Source organism: Phyllobates terribilis, unplaced genomic scaffold (genome assembly GCF_046119375.1).
Source record: "Phyllobates terribilis strain yellow unplaced genomic scaffold, ASM4611937v1 Scaffold_4__5_contigs__length_816908805, whole genome shotgun sequence".
Taxonomy (NCBI): domain Eukaryota; kingdom Metazoa; phylum Chordata; class Amphibia; order Anura; family Dendrobatidae; genus Phyllobates; species Phyllobates terribilis.
The window spans coordinates 178,197,583-178,215,031 of record NW_027362764.1 but is presented as its reverse complement, the minus strand read 5'-3'; the positions used below and the strand labels follow the sequence as shown (position 1 = coordinate 178,215,031).

General features: G+C 41.7%; 1 protein-coding gene across 1 annotated transcript in view; it reads right to left on the bottom strand.

Annotated features, from left to right (window-relative positions):
• KCNH8 (potassium voltage-gated channel subfamily H member 8) overlaps positions 1–5,161 on the bottom strand; it is a 715,304-nt gene extending 710,143 nt beyond the window's left edge. The window contains exon 1 of the mRNA XM_073677958.1: positions 4,511–5,161. Coding sequence (XP_073534059.1) covers positions 4,511–4,586 — 76 coding nt within the window. The 5' untranslated portion in view covers positions 4,587–5,161. The remainder of the gene's footprint in view (positions 1–4,510) is intronic.
• Between the last annotated feature and the right edge of the window lie 12,288 nt (positions 5,162–17,449).

The following is a 17,449-nucleotide window of genomic DNA, read 5'->3' as shown; positions in this document are numbered from 1 at the left end:
AATATACGTATTTAAATGTAAAGCAAATGCACAGAGACAACATGAAAAAAGCTGGCTCATTTTGCAGAGTAATCTGATTGATACGTTAGTTCATGTGCATTTTCTCACTTCAAGACTTTATTCTTGCATGAATGAATGAGAGATTGCCTATTCCAGCTAGACTTAACCTCTTTATTATTACGCCTTAATACTTTTTTCATATTTAAATATTTTATTGTGCTCTGCTTGGTAGCTGCATCTCAGATCCCAGCCACTTGAGTAATAAGCATATGTTGAAATGTATTAGTGTTCATTCAGTAGTGAACCTCAATGCTTATTTTGACATTCTGATAAAATAGAAAGTTTTGTTTCCTGACATTATAACTTCCATTTCAGAAAAGCTTCCAACATAATTATAAGTCTTTGGTTGCTTACTGTTGGCATACCTATTTTTTTTTTCTAATTTCCATAGTATATAAATATTATTCCTTTTAACACTGTGATTAATGTATTAGATATATAACATTATCAATTATGTATTAAACATATAGCATAAACAATAAACATGATTTTGGAAACCTAATGGAGGGTTATTGGGAATGCAACCTATAACTTGATTGTTCAGTAGAATATCAATTAAATAGGTTGTAGAGATGGTTTCCGTGTCAAAACGATCTTGAATGATTGGCTGTTTTCTTGAATGTTTTAATGAAGAGTAACAGTTATGTCCAAAACACTAAATCATACTCCATGCAATTATAGGTAGATTCATCTCACATGGATATTATACTTAGATAGATTCAGTACATACATAGATACTGTAGATGGATCAGATTTTATACTGTTTTCAAGTTGATTGACGTCCAATGGTTGGTATCCAACAGAGATACTGTATCTGTCAAAGCCATCTACTAACAAAATGTACTTGTTAAAAGTATTTTTTTCAACATGGAGTCCCATGAGTGACAGATGGCCAAGTGATAGCATCTATGAAGACATCCATCGGACACATATATTCCTTTCTTCACATGTAAAAATGGATTTCAGCAATCTACTCTACCGGTAGTAATTATATTTAGCCTTTCAAAAAGCTTCTTTATCCATTCCACTGAAGAAGCCCATTGAGTTAGCCATTTTGCATGATGCACCAAAGCTACTTCTGAATATACACAACACTGTATTATCACAATACACAAAAGACCATTATTTAATGGCAAAATCAGCTTTGGATAAGCAGATGTCAACAGTCACCCAGCCAGGACCAATGATATGTATAATATTTTATACAATCAGCAAATGAAAGTCAAGTATTGTGATTTTTCCCTTAGAAAAAAAATAAAATTCAATTGTGTCCAGATATTCTGTCATATGTAGAGGCCAACATTGCTATTTGTCTACTTATAGTTTGGTGATTTGTAAACTTCATATGTCAGCATTATGAAATAATATACATGTTATATAACTACATGTAATTATTAAGGACGAGAAAAAAGGTTCGACTGAGGACTTTTGGAGTACAAGCTCCTATAGGCCATATAGTAGTCTCTCCATCTATGTAACCTTGAGTCTTATATAAAAAATATCATCTTTTGTTTCATTAAATGAAACTGTGTTAAGTCAATATGTGTTGTGTAAAATATGATTTAAGAACAGAGTTAAGCCTTAAGTGAGGCATATTTGCAGATGAAATCTGGATTCCCTTTCTGCATGGTTGGTCAGAATTATAATTAATTCTCCCTTGGATTAGAGATTCAGTACTGGATTAGTCTATCATTGATGACAGCATACTGCATCCTTCCAATGTGATATGCTTAAATTAAAAGGGTGCATTAACTTCAGTCATCTGCGTATGATCTAGAGCACCAGAAGTAATCTAACAAAATGAATGAAATAAAACACTATATTATTAGCAGTTTCATTTTGCACACAAAACAGATCAATCTAAGGAAATTCAGTGGTTAGAAGGAGTCAATATTGGGCACAACATTTATGCAAATTTATAATCCAGCAGATGTTTGCACAGACGTCTTTCCATTGAATTTTTAATATTAATTCCAAGGTTGGAGGCAAGCTGATTGCAAATTATAATATTTAAAAAAATAATGTATTCTTAATTTTTAATCTGTGTTGTGCACATTAGTAACTCAGCATTAAGATAACAGACTGGATTTACTGAAAACCATTAGAAAGTCATATCAATGTAATCTGAACCAAGTGACAAACTCAACTCTGCTGCACTGACAATTATATATCCCTACACCTGTGTGTGATTTTAAGGTTTGCGATGTGTCTATAAGCCCAGCAGTAAAACACCAAGAAGTTGGTTGCATGCAATTATTTTTCCTGATAGCAAACATGATATCCGTGTTTATTTTCAACATCTTCAAAATATTAGTCTTGAGATTAACCTTATTAAACATTGTTTCCCTTCAATCACTTTTACAGACTGACTAATCGTATTCCTAGAGAATAAAGGATTTATTTACAGGCTCCTGAGTATCCATTATTGCAGATATACAAAATTGCTGGGGTTGATAGACACTTTTATTAAGTTCATGGCCCGACGCACTCCAATTAACATCTATGCAGTCATATTAATATGTATGGTTCCTGAAGAACCTAGAACTATCACTCATGTACTGTACATCCCATAGTTGTAAAGAAAGAGGCTGCTGGACAATAGACCTAAGCTCCTGGAGTATGAGGACTAATAGGCTTTTCCTTGCCTAGAGAAAGCTATAAAAGCAGAATAGCAGGAGCATCTGATTAATGTATCAAATTGCAAAGAATATTGTGGCTTTATAAACAAGAGTAGAAAGTTTTATAGAATAAAGTCATTGTAACATAGTTAAAAGTGGTAAAAAATTATCCATATTGAGAATTTTCAGTAGTTGATACATTTTAATGGCTAACTGAAAAGATGGTAACAAATAGAAAGCTTTCCAAACTACTCAGGTCTCTTCATCAGCCATAGAATAACACAAAATCTGAAGAGTTTTACTATGCCTGATGAAGAGAAGTCTGGAAAGCCTGCTATTTGTTACCATCTTTTCAGTCAGTCATAAAAAGATATCAACTACTGAGGACTCTCAGTTTTGATTATCTTTATACCTATTTTCTAACACACTTCAAAGCCATATTTTTCCTGTAGTTAAAAGTGTTATAACAATAAACATTCATACTAAGATACATTACTGGGCCAAAAATGACAGTCTATAGTGCTGAAATCACAAGTCTGCACCCCTAGGAAGGCAAAATGGGGTGTGTGGTATTCTTGCTCGTCAGTATCATACAATATAAATACATGATCTAAATGTCATTATTAAATGCATTATATGGCTATACAACATTTAATTCACATGATAATTATGTGTATTGATACAATGTAAGACATACGCAAATTGTATAACAACCCATTTAATATTGTTCCAGTTCTTAATGATCGATCTATCTACATCTCACAATCTATCTATTGATCTATATCAATCTATTTACCTACCTCTATCTACACCTATCTCTATCTGGCATCTATTTACATCTCACTATCTATATCTATCCATCTGTATCTATCTATTTGTCTACCTATCTACCTACCTGTATCTAAAGCTCACTAAATCTATATATACATTTATCTACATCTCACTGACTCTCTATAGCTATCTATCTATCTATCTATCTATCTATCTATCTATCTATCTGCCCATCCATCTCACCATATCTATCTATCTATCTATCTACCTACTTACTTCTCACTGTATCTATCTACTGTACATTTCACAGACTATAGCTTTATCTCTCTGTATCTATCTATCTATCTGTCCATCCATCCATCTCACCATCCCTATCTATTTATCTATCTATCCATCCATCTATCTCACCATCTCTATCTTTCTATCTGCTTACTACTGTATCTATTTCTCTATCATCTATCAAGCTTTGCATTTTTAATCCCACACCTTTTCTACCATATAGATATCAGCTCTTACAAGTGAAAGCTAGTTAGCCCTACAAGCACAATCCATTCCCTGTGAGGTTAACCTGACTATGCTGCTGACATCAAATAAAACTTCCTTGAGCAAGTAAGGAAAGCAGCCTAATGGTTAACTAATGACTGATTCTCTTCCATCAGCATCTGTTCACTGCTAGAATGTAATCATCCTTCTATAAAGAAATTTCCATAATCCCCACCAAGATTGTATCTGCCTAAAGTTAAGAACAAGGACAATACATAGAACATCTATCTGATCTATCTTCTCCTCACTGATGTATTGTAAGAAGAACAATCGTATGGAGAGTTACTGGGCTGAGCTGTCCACGGTGCTGAAATCCCACCCCAGGCTCTCCTAGACTTGCTGGGAAGTCTGATCCCCTCCTGGCTCCTCAGTATTATACAGGAGAACACACATATTTGTCATCTACACATGTAATGGCTGTACAGTAAGTTCTTCCCTGTTTACACCCTTTGCATCCATGTACATAGTTGAACCTGACCCATAGACAGACAAGATCATCAAACAAAGTGAGGACTTACGTGTTCCGTCGAATCTAGTCGCTATAGTATCTAGGAAGGTGTTCTGAGGTGCTAGTAATCCTTTCATTACAGGCATTTTTCCAGCCTGGTGTGTAATTCTCCATCAAAGTTTATAAACAAGGATGTTTTGGAAGAAAGTGCAATGGGGGAGGGCTGAAATGTGGAAGAGGAGGTGGTGGGTGAGGTGGTAGTGGTGGAGAGAGGAGGGTGCTGGTGACTGGTGACTCCTGATGATTATCCCTGGGAGCTCCCAGTCCACCAGAGTCTGCTTTATCCCGACTGCTGCAGCTCAGCACAGCTGTGACCTTCCCCACTCAGCTCCTAACCAGAGGAATGGATTAGTGTAATCTGCACAAAATGCCTCTGTATTTGTATTACCCAAAGTTATCAGACACCAGCCCCTTCACTAGATAACAGGCAGCAGCACCCAGAGCCAGCTCTCCCCTCTCCTCCCATAGTCAATACTGGCTGACAGTCTCTGTCTCTTCAAGCCTCCAGCAAACCCTGTAGTGATTGTTCACTCTGTACTGTGGGCTTCAATTGCTCCATGGTATTCCACAGAACCATAACCTTCCACACAGCTAAATTTAGATTCATGCAAAAGAAAAGGGAAGATTCCTGCAAGCAGTGACTTTGGGCTGCAACACAAAAGCAGGAGAGGTGATGTGGAGAGTGGAGCTAGCCAGGAGAGCAGCTGGGCTGTATGATAGCACAAATCACACCTTCCTCTGCTTAATTTAGCCATTTCTCGTTTGCAAAGACTTTCTCTCTATGTATTTTCTATAAGCTCCAGACAATACCTAGCAGACCTCCAAAGGAAACAGGCGGATCTATTGTGTCTCTCTGCAGTGAGTTATCTAGGACAACTTTACCAGCAATGCATTCACTTCTTCACTTAATTATTTCTGAAAGGCTTGAACAACATCCCATTAGCCACTGTTCTCGTACATATGGACTTCTGTATAGGAGGTACAATTTGGAAAACGGAAATCATCATTGGCGAAAGAAATCAGAACTCGACACGTTTATTAGATACAAGAAGACACACAGATACATAGATGGCAGATCTGTCTAGGTGTCTATCTGTCTATCTACCTATCTATCTATCTACAGTATCTAGCTAGCTAGCTAGCTAGCTATCTACATTATCTATAGTATCTATCTACAGTATCTATCTAAAGTATCTATCTAAATGGCAAAATACAGGTGCAGCACCAGCAAGGCAAAAAATAGTAGGTGCAACGCCTAATAGGCATTGGCAATACCAAACCTCAAAACTTATCCAAAAAAGATGAAGGCAGCACACCAAATGTTCGATATCTATTCTGTCCATTTACATATAATTTCCATGTGAGATGAATCTACCTATAATTGCATGGATTATGGTTTAGTGTTTTGGACATAACTGTTACTCTTCATTAAAACATTCAAGAAAACAGCCAATCATTCAAGATCGTTTTGACAAAGAAATTATCTCTACATCTTATCTGATCTTTATCATTCTCTCGCTATCATATCTATTGTATCTATCTATCCATCTATCTAATCTTTGTCCTTCTTTCTCCAGTATATACAGTATATATTATCTATCTATTTTATCTATCTAGTTATCTATCCAATCTCTTTATCTATACCTTTTATTATTTTATCTACATAACCTCTCTAGTATAGCTATCTTTCTAATCTTTCTTTCTTTCTTTCTTTCTTTCTTTCTTTCTTTCTTTCTTTCTTTCTTTCTTTCTTCTTTCTTTCTATCTATCTATCTATCTAGTCTTTATATCTATCTATCATCCTCTCTTATCTCTATCTAATCTCTGTATCTGTTGTAAGGTGGCTAATGGTCGCGTAGTCGATGGGAGGTATGTGTCACAGAGATGGCTGGTCTCTGTGATGTAACCCGGAGTGTTTCTCTAGTGCATGTAAGCACTAAGAGGATTGTTTGATGCACCTGGAACCGGGTTATGGGTAGCTTGGAGAGTTGGGCGGGTCCAGCTACCCACATACCTCACCTCTGGGTGTGGTTAACAACCTTTAAAATGGAGGCCGTTTGTTTGGCGCATGGTCTGTGTGTTTGGAGGGGGAAGGCCTCCTGTGAATGGTTTTCTCCAGACCGAGCCAGGATACTGGACGCTACCCTGCCTGTATGCCACACAGACCCAGCGGAGCAGAGACCTGCTAAGGATACTTTACTTTGTTTGCCTGAACCGACATGAACTTTTAAAGGAACATGCTTCCTGTTTTCCTCCCCTCACACCCAAGTGAGTAAAACCCCTACACTGTCTCTTAAATCTATATCTGTCTATCTACCTCTCCATTCCTCCATCCATCTGTAGAGTTGCAGGTAACATTACCTACCTTACCTACCATTACTATGCTTTTGTTATACCTACACATGATAATGCCTGTTAATTAAAGTACATGCTGTGTCACTCAGCTTTTCACAAGCGCAAAATGGCAAAATAATGCATTATTATGCAAATTCTTCTTTTTCTCTCTTCCATGCTCTGCATGCGTGTCAGTCTTTACTATAGTCTATCATTCTGCTCATTAGTTAGGGAGATTCATTATAAATAGTTCTGGAGGTCTACCTAGATACCAGAGATTTTTAGCCAAGGAATTGTGGGACAATATGAATATAAGCCTCTAATTATAATCAGCATGACATGTGGTGGCAGTATGGGAGGTGTGCCAGAAATAGCTTGAATAAGGCACTGGGTCAATGAATAATATAATTTGGCTTTGGTGTATTAACTATTGTAATGCTTTTTTTGTAAAGCATGTGCATGATAAGTTTTTCTTTATACAATTCTACAAATATAACTAAAGTGAACCTGAGAACAAACAAACCTGTAGAAAGCATATATAGTTTATGTCTTAAACTGCAACCTATGAAAATGTTTACCCACTTAATTTTTCTACTGGAAAACATAGTATAATATATCTGTTACCTGTTTCTAGACAATAGCAATTTGTGAGGTTACAGCATTATGAAAAGGATGAAAAATTGCACACAAAGGACCAGCAAGGGAGATCTCTGTATAAAAATAGCATCACCCTTTATCAGCACTTGAGAAGTTCTTCTCTTTTTTAGGAAGCTGTCTGATTTCCAGCAGAGAGATTTACTGTGTACAGTATAGGAAGCAGCATGATATAAGCAAAGCAACTGGAGGGCAGTCCTATTTAGCAGGTATAACATAAATCATTTGCTAGGAGAGACCAATGGCTCAGAGGCAGTTGGTACTCAGAGGAATCGTCCATGTACCCATTGTAGAACACAGAGCTTTTACTGGAGCTGTAATTAGTTCCCTTACCTACAAAGTGGTGGAGATTCCCAGCTTCATGTCAAGGTATTTTGCTACTAAGATGCCTTAAATGAATGGTCTGTTATCGTGCTTTGTGCATATTCAACATTACTCCAAGTGAATACATATTAAATGTACGCTAAGGTGTCCTAAGATTAAAGAACAGAAAGATAGGATAATAAGAGTCCCTTTTAACCACAGTAGGGTCCTGAAAGCTAAGCATTATAGGTAGTAAGTAGTGTTGAGCGAACATGCTCGACACTGCTCGGTACTCGCCCGAGCATCTCACTACTCGGGATGTTCGGCGAGCACCAAGCATTTCCGGGTTACTCGGGCACTCTTTACAGAGCAAATGAACATGCAGGGATTGCCAGCCAGTCACTGTAATGGCGCAGCCATGTTGGTTGTGGGCATTACATTGATTGGCTGGCCGTACAGCGTCACCTCGAGTATTTAAAACCGGGCGCCGCCATCTTGGACACAGACGGCTGGGATCAGACAGTGTAGGGACAGCGCTGCTGATTTAGGGAGAGATATATACTGCGAAATAGTTAGTGTAGGGTCTGTAAAGGCTGCCAGATCAAACAAACAGTCCTTCTCAGGACTAATATCCATCCCAGATATCAGGCAGGGAGGCAGGCAGGCTGTATAGGAGACGCAGTGGTTATACCAGCAAACGCTGCATTACAGTCCTGTGTGCTCCTGTTGCTGAAATTGCTGGACTTAGCTCCAGGTCTCGGGGGCCAGGAAAAATCCTTTTTTTTCATCTAAATCCTCTTTTTTTTCCTCCTTCACACTGTATAAATACCCGTCTCATTAACCTTTTGGTGTCCCCCCCCCCCCAAAAAAAAAAAAATAGTGTCTCCCTGATTTTTGAGACACAAATATATCTGTTGAAAATAGTCTGGTGTAGGCCAGAGAAACAGAAGTGTGGTTTTGCAGTTCCACGGTTCAAACCTCTGTATTATCCACTTTTGGGCCATTTGTATCTAAAAAAAAACAGTTTGAGTGTGTCGCTCACTGTTCAGCCGCAAATATATATATTTAAAAAAGTCAGGTATAAACCAGTAAATTATAACTGTGGTTTTGCTGTTACACGGTAAAAAATCTCTATTATCCTGCTTTTGCCATTTTTTGCCGTAAAAAAAATCTAATAGTGTCTCCCTGATTTTTCAGACACAAATATATCTGTTGAAAATAGTCTGGTGTAGGCCAGAGAAACAGAAGTGTAGTTTTGCAGTTCCATGGTTCAAACCTCTGTATTATCCTCTTTTGGGCCATTTGTATCTAAAAAAAAACAGTTTGAGTGTGTCGCTCACTGTTCAGCCGCAAATATATATATTTAAAAAAGTCTGGTATACACCAGTAAATTATAACTGTGGTTTTGCTGTTCCACAGTAAAAAATCTCTATTATCCTGCTTTTGCCAATTTTTGGCGTAAAAAAACCTAATAGTGTCTCCCTGATTTTTCAGACACAAATATATCTGTTGAAAATAGTCTGGTGTAGGTCAGAGAAACAGAAGTGTGGTTTTGCAGTTCCATGGTTCAAACCTCTGTATTATCCACTTTTGGGCCATTTGCATCTAAAAAAAAACAGTTTGAGTGTGTCGCTCACTGTTCAACCGCAAATATATATATTTTAAAAAGTCTGGTATACACCAGTAAATTATAACTGTGGTTTTGCTGTTCCACTGTAAAAAATCTCTATTATCTTGCTTTTGGCATTTTTTGGCGTAAAAAAAAAACTAATAGTGTCTCCCTGATTTTTCAGACACAATTATATCTGTTGAAAATAGTCTGGTGTAGGCCAGAGAAACAGAAGTGTGGCTTTGCAGTTCCACGGTTCAAACCTCTGTATTATCCACTTTTGGGCCATTTGTATCTAAAAAAAAAACAGTTTGAGTGTGTCGCTCACTGTTCAGCCGCAAATATATATATTTAAAGAAGTCTGATATACACCAGTAAATTATAACTGTGGTTTTGCTGTTCCACGGTAAAAAATCTCTATTATCCTGCTTTTGGCATTTTTTGCCGTAAAAAAAACTAATAGTGTCTCCCTGATTTTTCAGACACAAATATATCTGTTGAAAATAGTTTGGTGTAGGCCAGAGAAACAGAAGTGTGGTTTTGCAGTTCCACGGTTCAAACCTCTGTATTTTCCATTTTTGGGCCATTTGTATCTAAAAAAAACAGTTTGAGTGTGTCGCTCACTGTTCAGCCATAAATATCTCTATTTAAAAAAGTGTGGTATACCCCAGTAAACAATAACTGTGGTTTTGCCATCCCCGGTAAAAAATCTCTATTATTCTGCTTTTGCCATTTTTTGCCGTAAAAAAAAACTAATAGTGTCTCCCTGATTTTTCAGATTGTTTAAAAGAGTCAGGTGTAGGCCAGAGAAATAGAACTGTGGTTTTCCTCTTCCACGGTTCTAATCTCCTTTTTATTACCATTTTTCCATTGATAATGCAAGTGTAAGCTATTTTACTTCCTTTACAATGGGCAAGGCGTGTGGCAAGGGACGTGGAACTGGACGTTCTGGTGATGGTGCGTGCAGAGGACGGGGCCGTGGCCAAGGTGAAAATGTGCCACAACCAACAGCCACATCTTCTCGCTCCCACTTCTTGACTGAATTACTAGGGAAGCACAGAACAACACCAGTATTGCGAACTGATCAGTGTGAACAGGTTATTAATTGGATAGCAGATACTTCCAGTTACATGGGCACCACCATCTCCGGTCTGTCATCCACATGGTCAACCCTTAGAAGCCGTGAGTCTCGACCGCATACTCCTCCTCAGCCTGATGCTCCTTCCTCCCACCATGCCGAGTGTCGTCAGACAGCAACTGATCCCACACTTGGACACTCTGAAGAGCAGTTCACTGGTCCATTTCCAGATTTGTGCCCCTCGCCTGCTCCGCTTGAAGTGGTGGAAAAGGAGATCCCATGTAGCGATGCCAAAATATTTGAACATCCACGGCCACAGGAAGTCGACGCTGGAAATTTGTCACAAGAGGTGGACAATGACAGACACAATTGCCAGGAAGTGAGGAGGAGGATCGTGGTGCGCAAGTGGAAGAGGAGGAGGTGGTGGATGATCTAGTAACTGACCCAACGTGGCAGGAGGACATGCAGATCGAGGCCAGCAGCACACAGGGTGAGGGAGGCAGAGTACCCCAACAGGCAGGAAGAAGCAGTGTGGTGGCCGCACACAGAAGGCAGGCAACAGTTCCCCGTAACAGCAACACGAGGGACGTTGCCAGTACAACCTGTAGGTCTTCCAGAGTTTGGAATTTTTTTAAAGACTCTGCCAATAACCCCAAAAAGGCCATTTGTACCACCTGCCATGCCAGCATCAGCAGGGGTGACAAAACTACCAGCCTGATCACCACCAGCATGATCAGGCACATGTCAGCAAAGCACCCCACTTTGTGGGGCGAACCCCAGGGTCCACGACCAGTGTTAGCGGGTGTCATCACTGTTTCTTCCGCTGTTGTGCATGCAATAGAACCCCCTGTTGTGTGTGCAAGGCAATCCCCTGTCCATACTGCATGCAAAGATGCCCCCTCCTCTCAGTCTTCACTTGTTATGGCAGTTTCTCAAGAAACAGCATCAATGTCCACGTCCACTTCCCACCGCAGCGTTCATGTTAGAACCCTCCTGTTAGTTTTTGCTATCTTGTGTTTTGCGGTCACGTGACCAGCTGCCTATATATTTCAGCTACACCCTTCTGGCTTTGCTGGACTTCAGTGTTTTTTGCCTGTCTCTCTAGACAGGTGATTTGGTGCCTATCTCTGTCTAATTCGCTTGGTCCTCTGGGACCTCTAGTACTTTTTGTCTGTTTGTCTTTTGCTCTGCAACAACTTCTGTTAGGAGTTGTGCCATATTGTCCTAGTCCTTAGTTCTTTTAGGGACCCCTCCCTTTATTCTATAGGTCTCCGTTCAGACTAGCCGAGGACGAAGGCGGGTCTGTTCACAAGGAACAGGCTGCCGCTACATCATAGGGATTCAGTTTAGTCTTACTGAAGAGACAGCTTTTCCCCTTCTTTCCTTAGTTTATGTTGCAGATCATAACAGTAAGTCCAGCCCAAAAAAAAACTAAAAGGAAAGAAATTCGGGGATCAGTATGGTTTCCGTCCAGGATTTGGCTCAACGCCTGCAGGGATTGTCTCTAGAGATGGCTGAGCTTCAGCAACACGTGAGTAGCTGTCCTGGAGCGCATTTTGTCGAACCAAAGGTAGGACTGCCTGATGTTTTTTTATGGTAAACAGCAAGATTTTTTTTCCTTTAAAATTGCTTGTTTGTTATATTTTTGTTTGAGACCAAGGTCCTCTGGGAATGAATCACAGCGCATTGGTTTTATTATGTCACTTTTGCGCAATGAACCACAGGGTTGGGCCTTTTCTCTCCAGCCTAATGATCCGTGTTTAAGTTCTGTTGAGGAATTTTTTTCGGCTATGGGGCTATTATATGACGATCCTGATCGAATTTCATCTGCTGAATCAGAACTTAGATGTTTGAATCAGGGGTCAGATGATGTTGAAATTTATAGCACACACTTAAGGAGATGGGCCTCAGAAGTTAAATGGAATGATTCGGCGCTGAAATGTTTATTTCTTGATGGTCTGAGTGAAAGGGTTAAGGATTTGCTAATTGCATTCCCTGCACCTGAGACTATGCAACAAGCTATGCAGTTAGCTGTTCGTGTGGACAGGAGAATAAGGTCCAGGGTCAATGATGTAAAAACTCCTGTAACTTCAGGTCCTAGTTTCCAGAAAATCTACTCTGACAGCAGAGAACCGATGGAGGTTGGGGCGAAGTCGCTCCCCTCTCAAGAAAGAGACCGGAGATTCGCCGAAGGTTTGTGTCTTTATTGTGGTAAAGCTGATCATTTGATTCAGTATTGTGAGCGTCGTTTAAGTAAAGAAAAAAAAAGGTCAGTTACGCCCGTATAGCTTGTTTACCCTCTGCAGGAGTGTTCCTTTCTGGGAGTACTGCTCTGCAGGGAGATTTGATTGAATTTCAGGTATTTGTGGATTGTGGTTCAACACTTAATGTGATTGATAAAGGGTTTTTGGAAAAACTTAAATTGAAATCCAAACCTTTTTCATCTCCTATTTCTGTGGTTGCAATTGATAACACTCCTTTGAAATGTATAACTCACAAGACTGCTGCATTTCCTCTCACTATCAATGGTGTTTACCAAGAAATTTTGGACTTGGTTGTTTTGGATAATTTGCCCTCTCCAGTTGTTCTAGGATTGCCTTGGTTAAAACTGCACAATCCTTTATTGGACTGGTCTACTAATGTGATTAAGTCTTGGAGTCTGAAGTGCTATGATAAATGTTGTAATGGTCACATTGCGGCTGTGGAAAAAGGGGAATTACCAAGACCTATTCAAGATTTTTGGAGGGTTTTTACAGAGGAAGAGTCGCAAGTTTTACCTCCTCATAGGGATTATGATTGCGCCATTGAGATTGTTCCGGGTGCTACTCTTCCCGAAAGTTGCTTGTTTAATCTGACTATCCCTGAAAGAAAGGCCTTGGAGGAGTACATAGAGGCTAGCCTGGCAGCTGGTCACATTAGACCTTCTAAGTCGCCCGTGGCAGGCGGATTCTTCTTTGTTAAAAAAAAGGACGGCGGTTTACGTCCATGTCTGGATTTTCGTGAAATTAATAAAATTACAGTACCCAGTTCCTACCCATTGCCGTTAATTCCTGACTTGTTTAACCAGTTAGTGGGAGCCAAGTGATTCTCAAAAATTGATCTCCGAGGGGCATACAATTTGTTACGTGTGAAGGAGGGTGATGAATGGAAAACTGCTTTTAACACTCCGGTAAGTTATTTTGAGAATCTGGTGATGCCTTTTGGTCTTACCAATGCACCTGCATTTTGAGACCAAGCCATTTTTGGTTGAGGTCGATGCTTCATCAGTGGGGGTCGGAGCAGTTTTGTCTCAAGAGAACGAGGATGGAGTACATCCTTGTGCCTTCTTTTCGAAAAAAAATTCGGAAACCTAACTGAATTATGATGTTGGAAATCGGGAGTTGCTGGCTATTAAACTTGCGTTTGAACACTGGCGTCATTTTTTGGAAGGCGCCAGATTTTCTCTTCAGGTTTTCACAGATCTTAACAATTTGATCTATCTGGATGCTGCCAAGCGCTTGAATGCCCGTCAAGCTAGGTGGGCACTTTTTTTTTCTCGGTTTCATTTTTCTGTTACCTATATCCCTGGTACTAAGAATGTTAAAGCCGATGCTTTATCTCGCAGCTTCTCTCCTATGGTCGGTGCCGAGGAGGAGGAGAGCATTTTGCAGAAAGGAGTTGTGGTGGCGGCATTGGACTCTGATTTGGAGAATGGGATTCTGAATGCTCAAGATGATGCTCCATCTAACACTCTGCATGGGAGGTTGTTCGTGCCTAGAGACTTTAGGAGAGATTTGTTTGTGGAGTGTCATGAGTCTCGGTTGGCAGGTCATCCAGGAGTTTTGGAGACTAAGAGACTTATCAGTCGCAGTTTTTGGTGGCCTGGATGGCAGAAGGAAGTCATCAAGTGGGTGCGTCAGTGTACTGTGTGTTCTAGGTCAAAGGCTTCACATACTCCTGCTGCGGGGTTGCTTTGCCCTCTGGAGGTTCCTAGTGCGCCTTGGACGCATCTCACTATGGATTTTATTACTGATCTTCCTGTGTCTGGGGGTTTTACTGTCATCTGGGTTGTCGTGGACCGTTTTAGTAAGATGTGTCATTTGGTTCCATTCATTAAGTTGTCCTGCGCCAAGACACTCGCTAAGGCATTTGTTAAGGAGGTTGTCAAGCTCCATGGTGTCCCCACGGATATTGTTTCTGATAGAGGACCTCAGTTTGTGGCTCGCTTTTGGCGTGCTTTTTGTGACAGGTTGGGAGTAGTGTTGAGCCACCCCCGTAGTGTTCGAGTTAAGTTCGGTTCGTCGAACACCCGTATATTCGCCGAACTGTTCGTCAAACTGTTCATCGAACACCTACGAACACCGTTAAAACCAATGGCAGGCAAACAAAAACACATAGAAACACATAGAAAACACCTTCAAAGGTGTCCAAAAGCTGACAAACTGCTCAGAAGACATAACTAACACATGGAAAAGTGACAAGTACATATAGTCATGCGAAAAGAAAAGAGGTGGAGGAGTAAAAGGAGGGGGAGACACAGATATAGGCATGTCATGCCCTTCTAAAATCCAAAAAGCGAGAAACCGACACGGCCAGTCCGCTCCTGCCCGTGCCACCTCCGTGTCGCCGGGTGAACCCTGACGGCCAGCCCCCCTCTCCCAATACTGGTGCCTGTCCGCTGGTGGGTCGAGCGAGCCCCCCTGTGGTGGAGGCAGCTCTAAGCTTTTTAATTTAAATTGTCTCTCTAATTTGAATGAATACACTTTAAATCCATTTACAAGGATCTATTGGAGGGCAAGTCTCATGCCAGCAGCCGCGTAATTCCAGCTCCAGTAGCGTCCACTAAAGCTGCTGCAGTTAAAAAGCTTTTATAAGGATCGAGCTCGGCTGTCCACCGCAAGGCATCCTACTGCCTGTCCCAGCCCCTATGCCTTGGGGTGCCTCCTGATGCTCTTCACTGAGTATCCCGTGGTCCCGAAGCATTTCCTTTGAAAAAATTAAGTGTCCAAACTACAGGTGGTGTAGCTTGCTTAACAGCCGGGATAATCCGCTGACTAGCAGACACTGCTACTAGGCACAAAGTATTTCCTGGGCTAGATGCAGTTAAAAATTTGTAATTAGATACTCTCGTTGGATGCTGAGAATGCATTCCATAGAGACTCCTGGCATGCCATATATTATTCTCTTAAAAAGTTTGGGGTAGGGGTCTAGGGGACCCTTTTATAGCCAAAATCACGGCCCTGTATCGCAATACGTCACCTAGGCTGAAGATAAATGGAACTGTAGCACCCTGAGGGCTCGGTTGCTACAGAGGTATTGCACCTCACCCAGAGGTGTGATATCTCACTCTCAGGTAAGGATGGAGTGCGGATCAGGACCCGACACCTGCATGCATTACACCACATTGCCGTGGGGCAGGGCGACCAATATGCCCCTGAGATGGGCACGACAGTCCCTGTCCCTGGCTGGAGTGGGGGGAGGGAACACTGAGGAAGGGGAACCCTGTAGTGCAGGAGCAGGGAAGAAGCAGTTCCTGGGTGCATTGAGAAGGGAGTATAAAAGGTGGGCACCATCTTAGTTCAGTGCAGGGAAGTCTGAGCAGAAGTGACAGGGAGCAGGGGCTCTGCATGAGCTCTGCTCCGGAGGCGGGCCTAGTAACAGAGGCCCAGGCCTGGAAGAGGGAGAAGGAAGGAAGAGGAGCGGAGAAGGCTCCAGGAACGAGGAACGAAGGGATCCCAGGGGTGCGGACGGGCGAGTCGCCACCGCACGCCCGAATCCACCTGCGTGGAGGGGTCAGGCCAAAGGGGGAGACCGGTCCCCGAAACTAGTGGAGGCGGGAAATGACCCTCAGCTAGAAACCGGAGGCTGTGACATTTTATGTGGCGCAGCCCCTCGCTACATCCGCTAGGAAGGCAGCACATAGGGTCAGGAAAACTGGTGCCAAGTTTACCAAGAGGAGGCCCGAGGCCGACGGACAGAAGGGTTGGTAAGAAAGGCCAGACAAAGGACACACAAAGGGGGTCCTGTGAAGCGCTCCAAAGTTATCTGGGAGTTGTCTGAGCCCCTCACCTGGTGAGCACAGTACGACGTGGGCAGCCGTTACCTGCAGACGTGGTCTGGATAATAAGAACTGTGAGTAAAGGCCCTGGACTGCATCACTGACTCCGTGTCGTTACTGCTGCTGCCCTGCACCATCACCCCCATCCTCCGCATACACTGCCCTGAGGCTATACTCCTCCCATGGGGAGTTATGCTACGCTCTGCTGCACCCACAACACCAGCCTCAGCGGTCTGCCCTGCAGCGGCGGTTCACTCTGACCGCAATCCACGGGTGGCTTAGTCGGACATTTAAACATCAAAACCACATAAATAGTTCCGCCACTGGTTTGACCACCCTGAGCCACGGAACCGGGTCGCCGCCACGGAGACTACAACCACCAGCATCCACCAAAAAGGGTCCGGCTCCGGGTGTCCCAAGGCCCAGGGGGCGCGTCAGAACATTTTCATCACCTTTCATATCACCAATGGGACAAGGCAGGGATGTCCTCTGTCCCCTCTCTTATACATCCTAGTGACGGAGCACCTGCTCTCATCAATTCGCCATAACCCCAATATTAGGTGGATTGAGGTGGGAGGCACCGAGTACAAGTGCTCTCTATTTGCTGATGATGTCCTAGTATATATCACTCAATCACATATATCCATCCATGCTGTTATGGCTGAAATAGATCACTTTGTTACATGGTCAAATTTTAAAATCAATGCAGCGAAGTCTGAGGCCCTCAATGTCTCCCTCCCCAAATCCATACAGGATTCCATCCAGTCCAACTTTCCCTTTGCCTGGCCCTCACAGGGTATCAAATACTTAGGAATTCCTATTCATAGAGACCTCTCCCATCTATGTTATCTTAATTTTGGGCCCTTTATTGAACAATTCCATACAGACCACGGTTGGCAAGTTAGAACTGTAAGATTCACTACGTGAACCACTG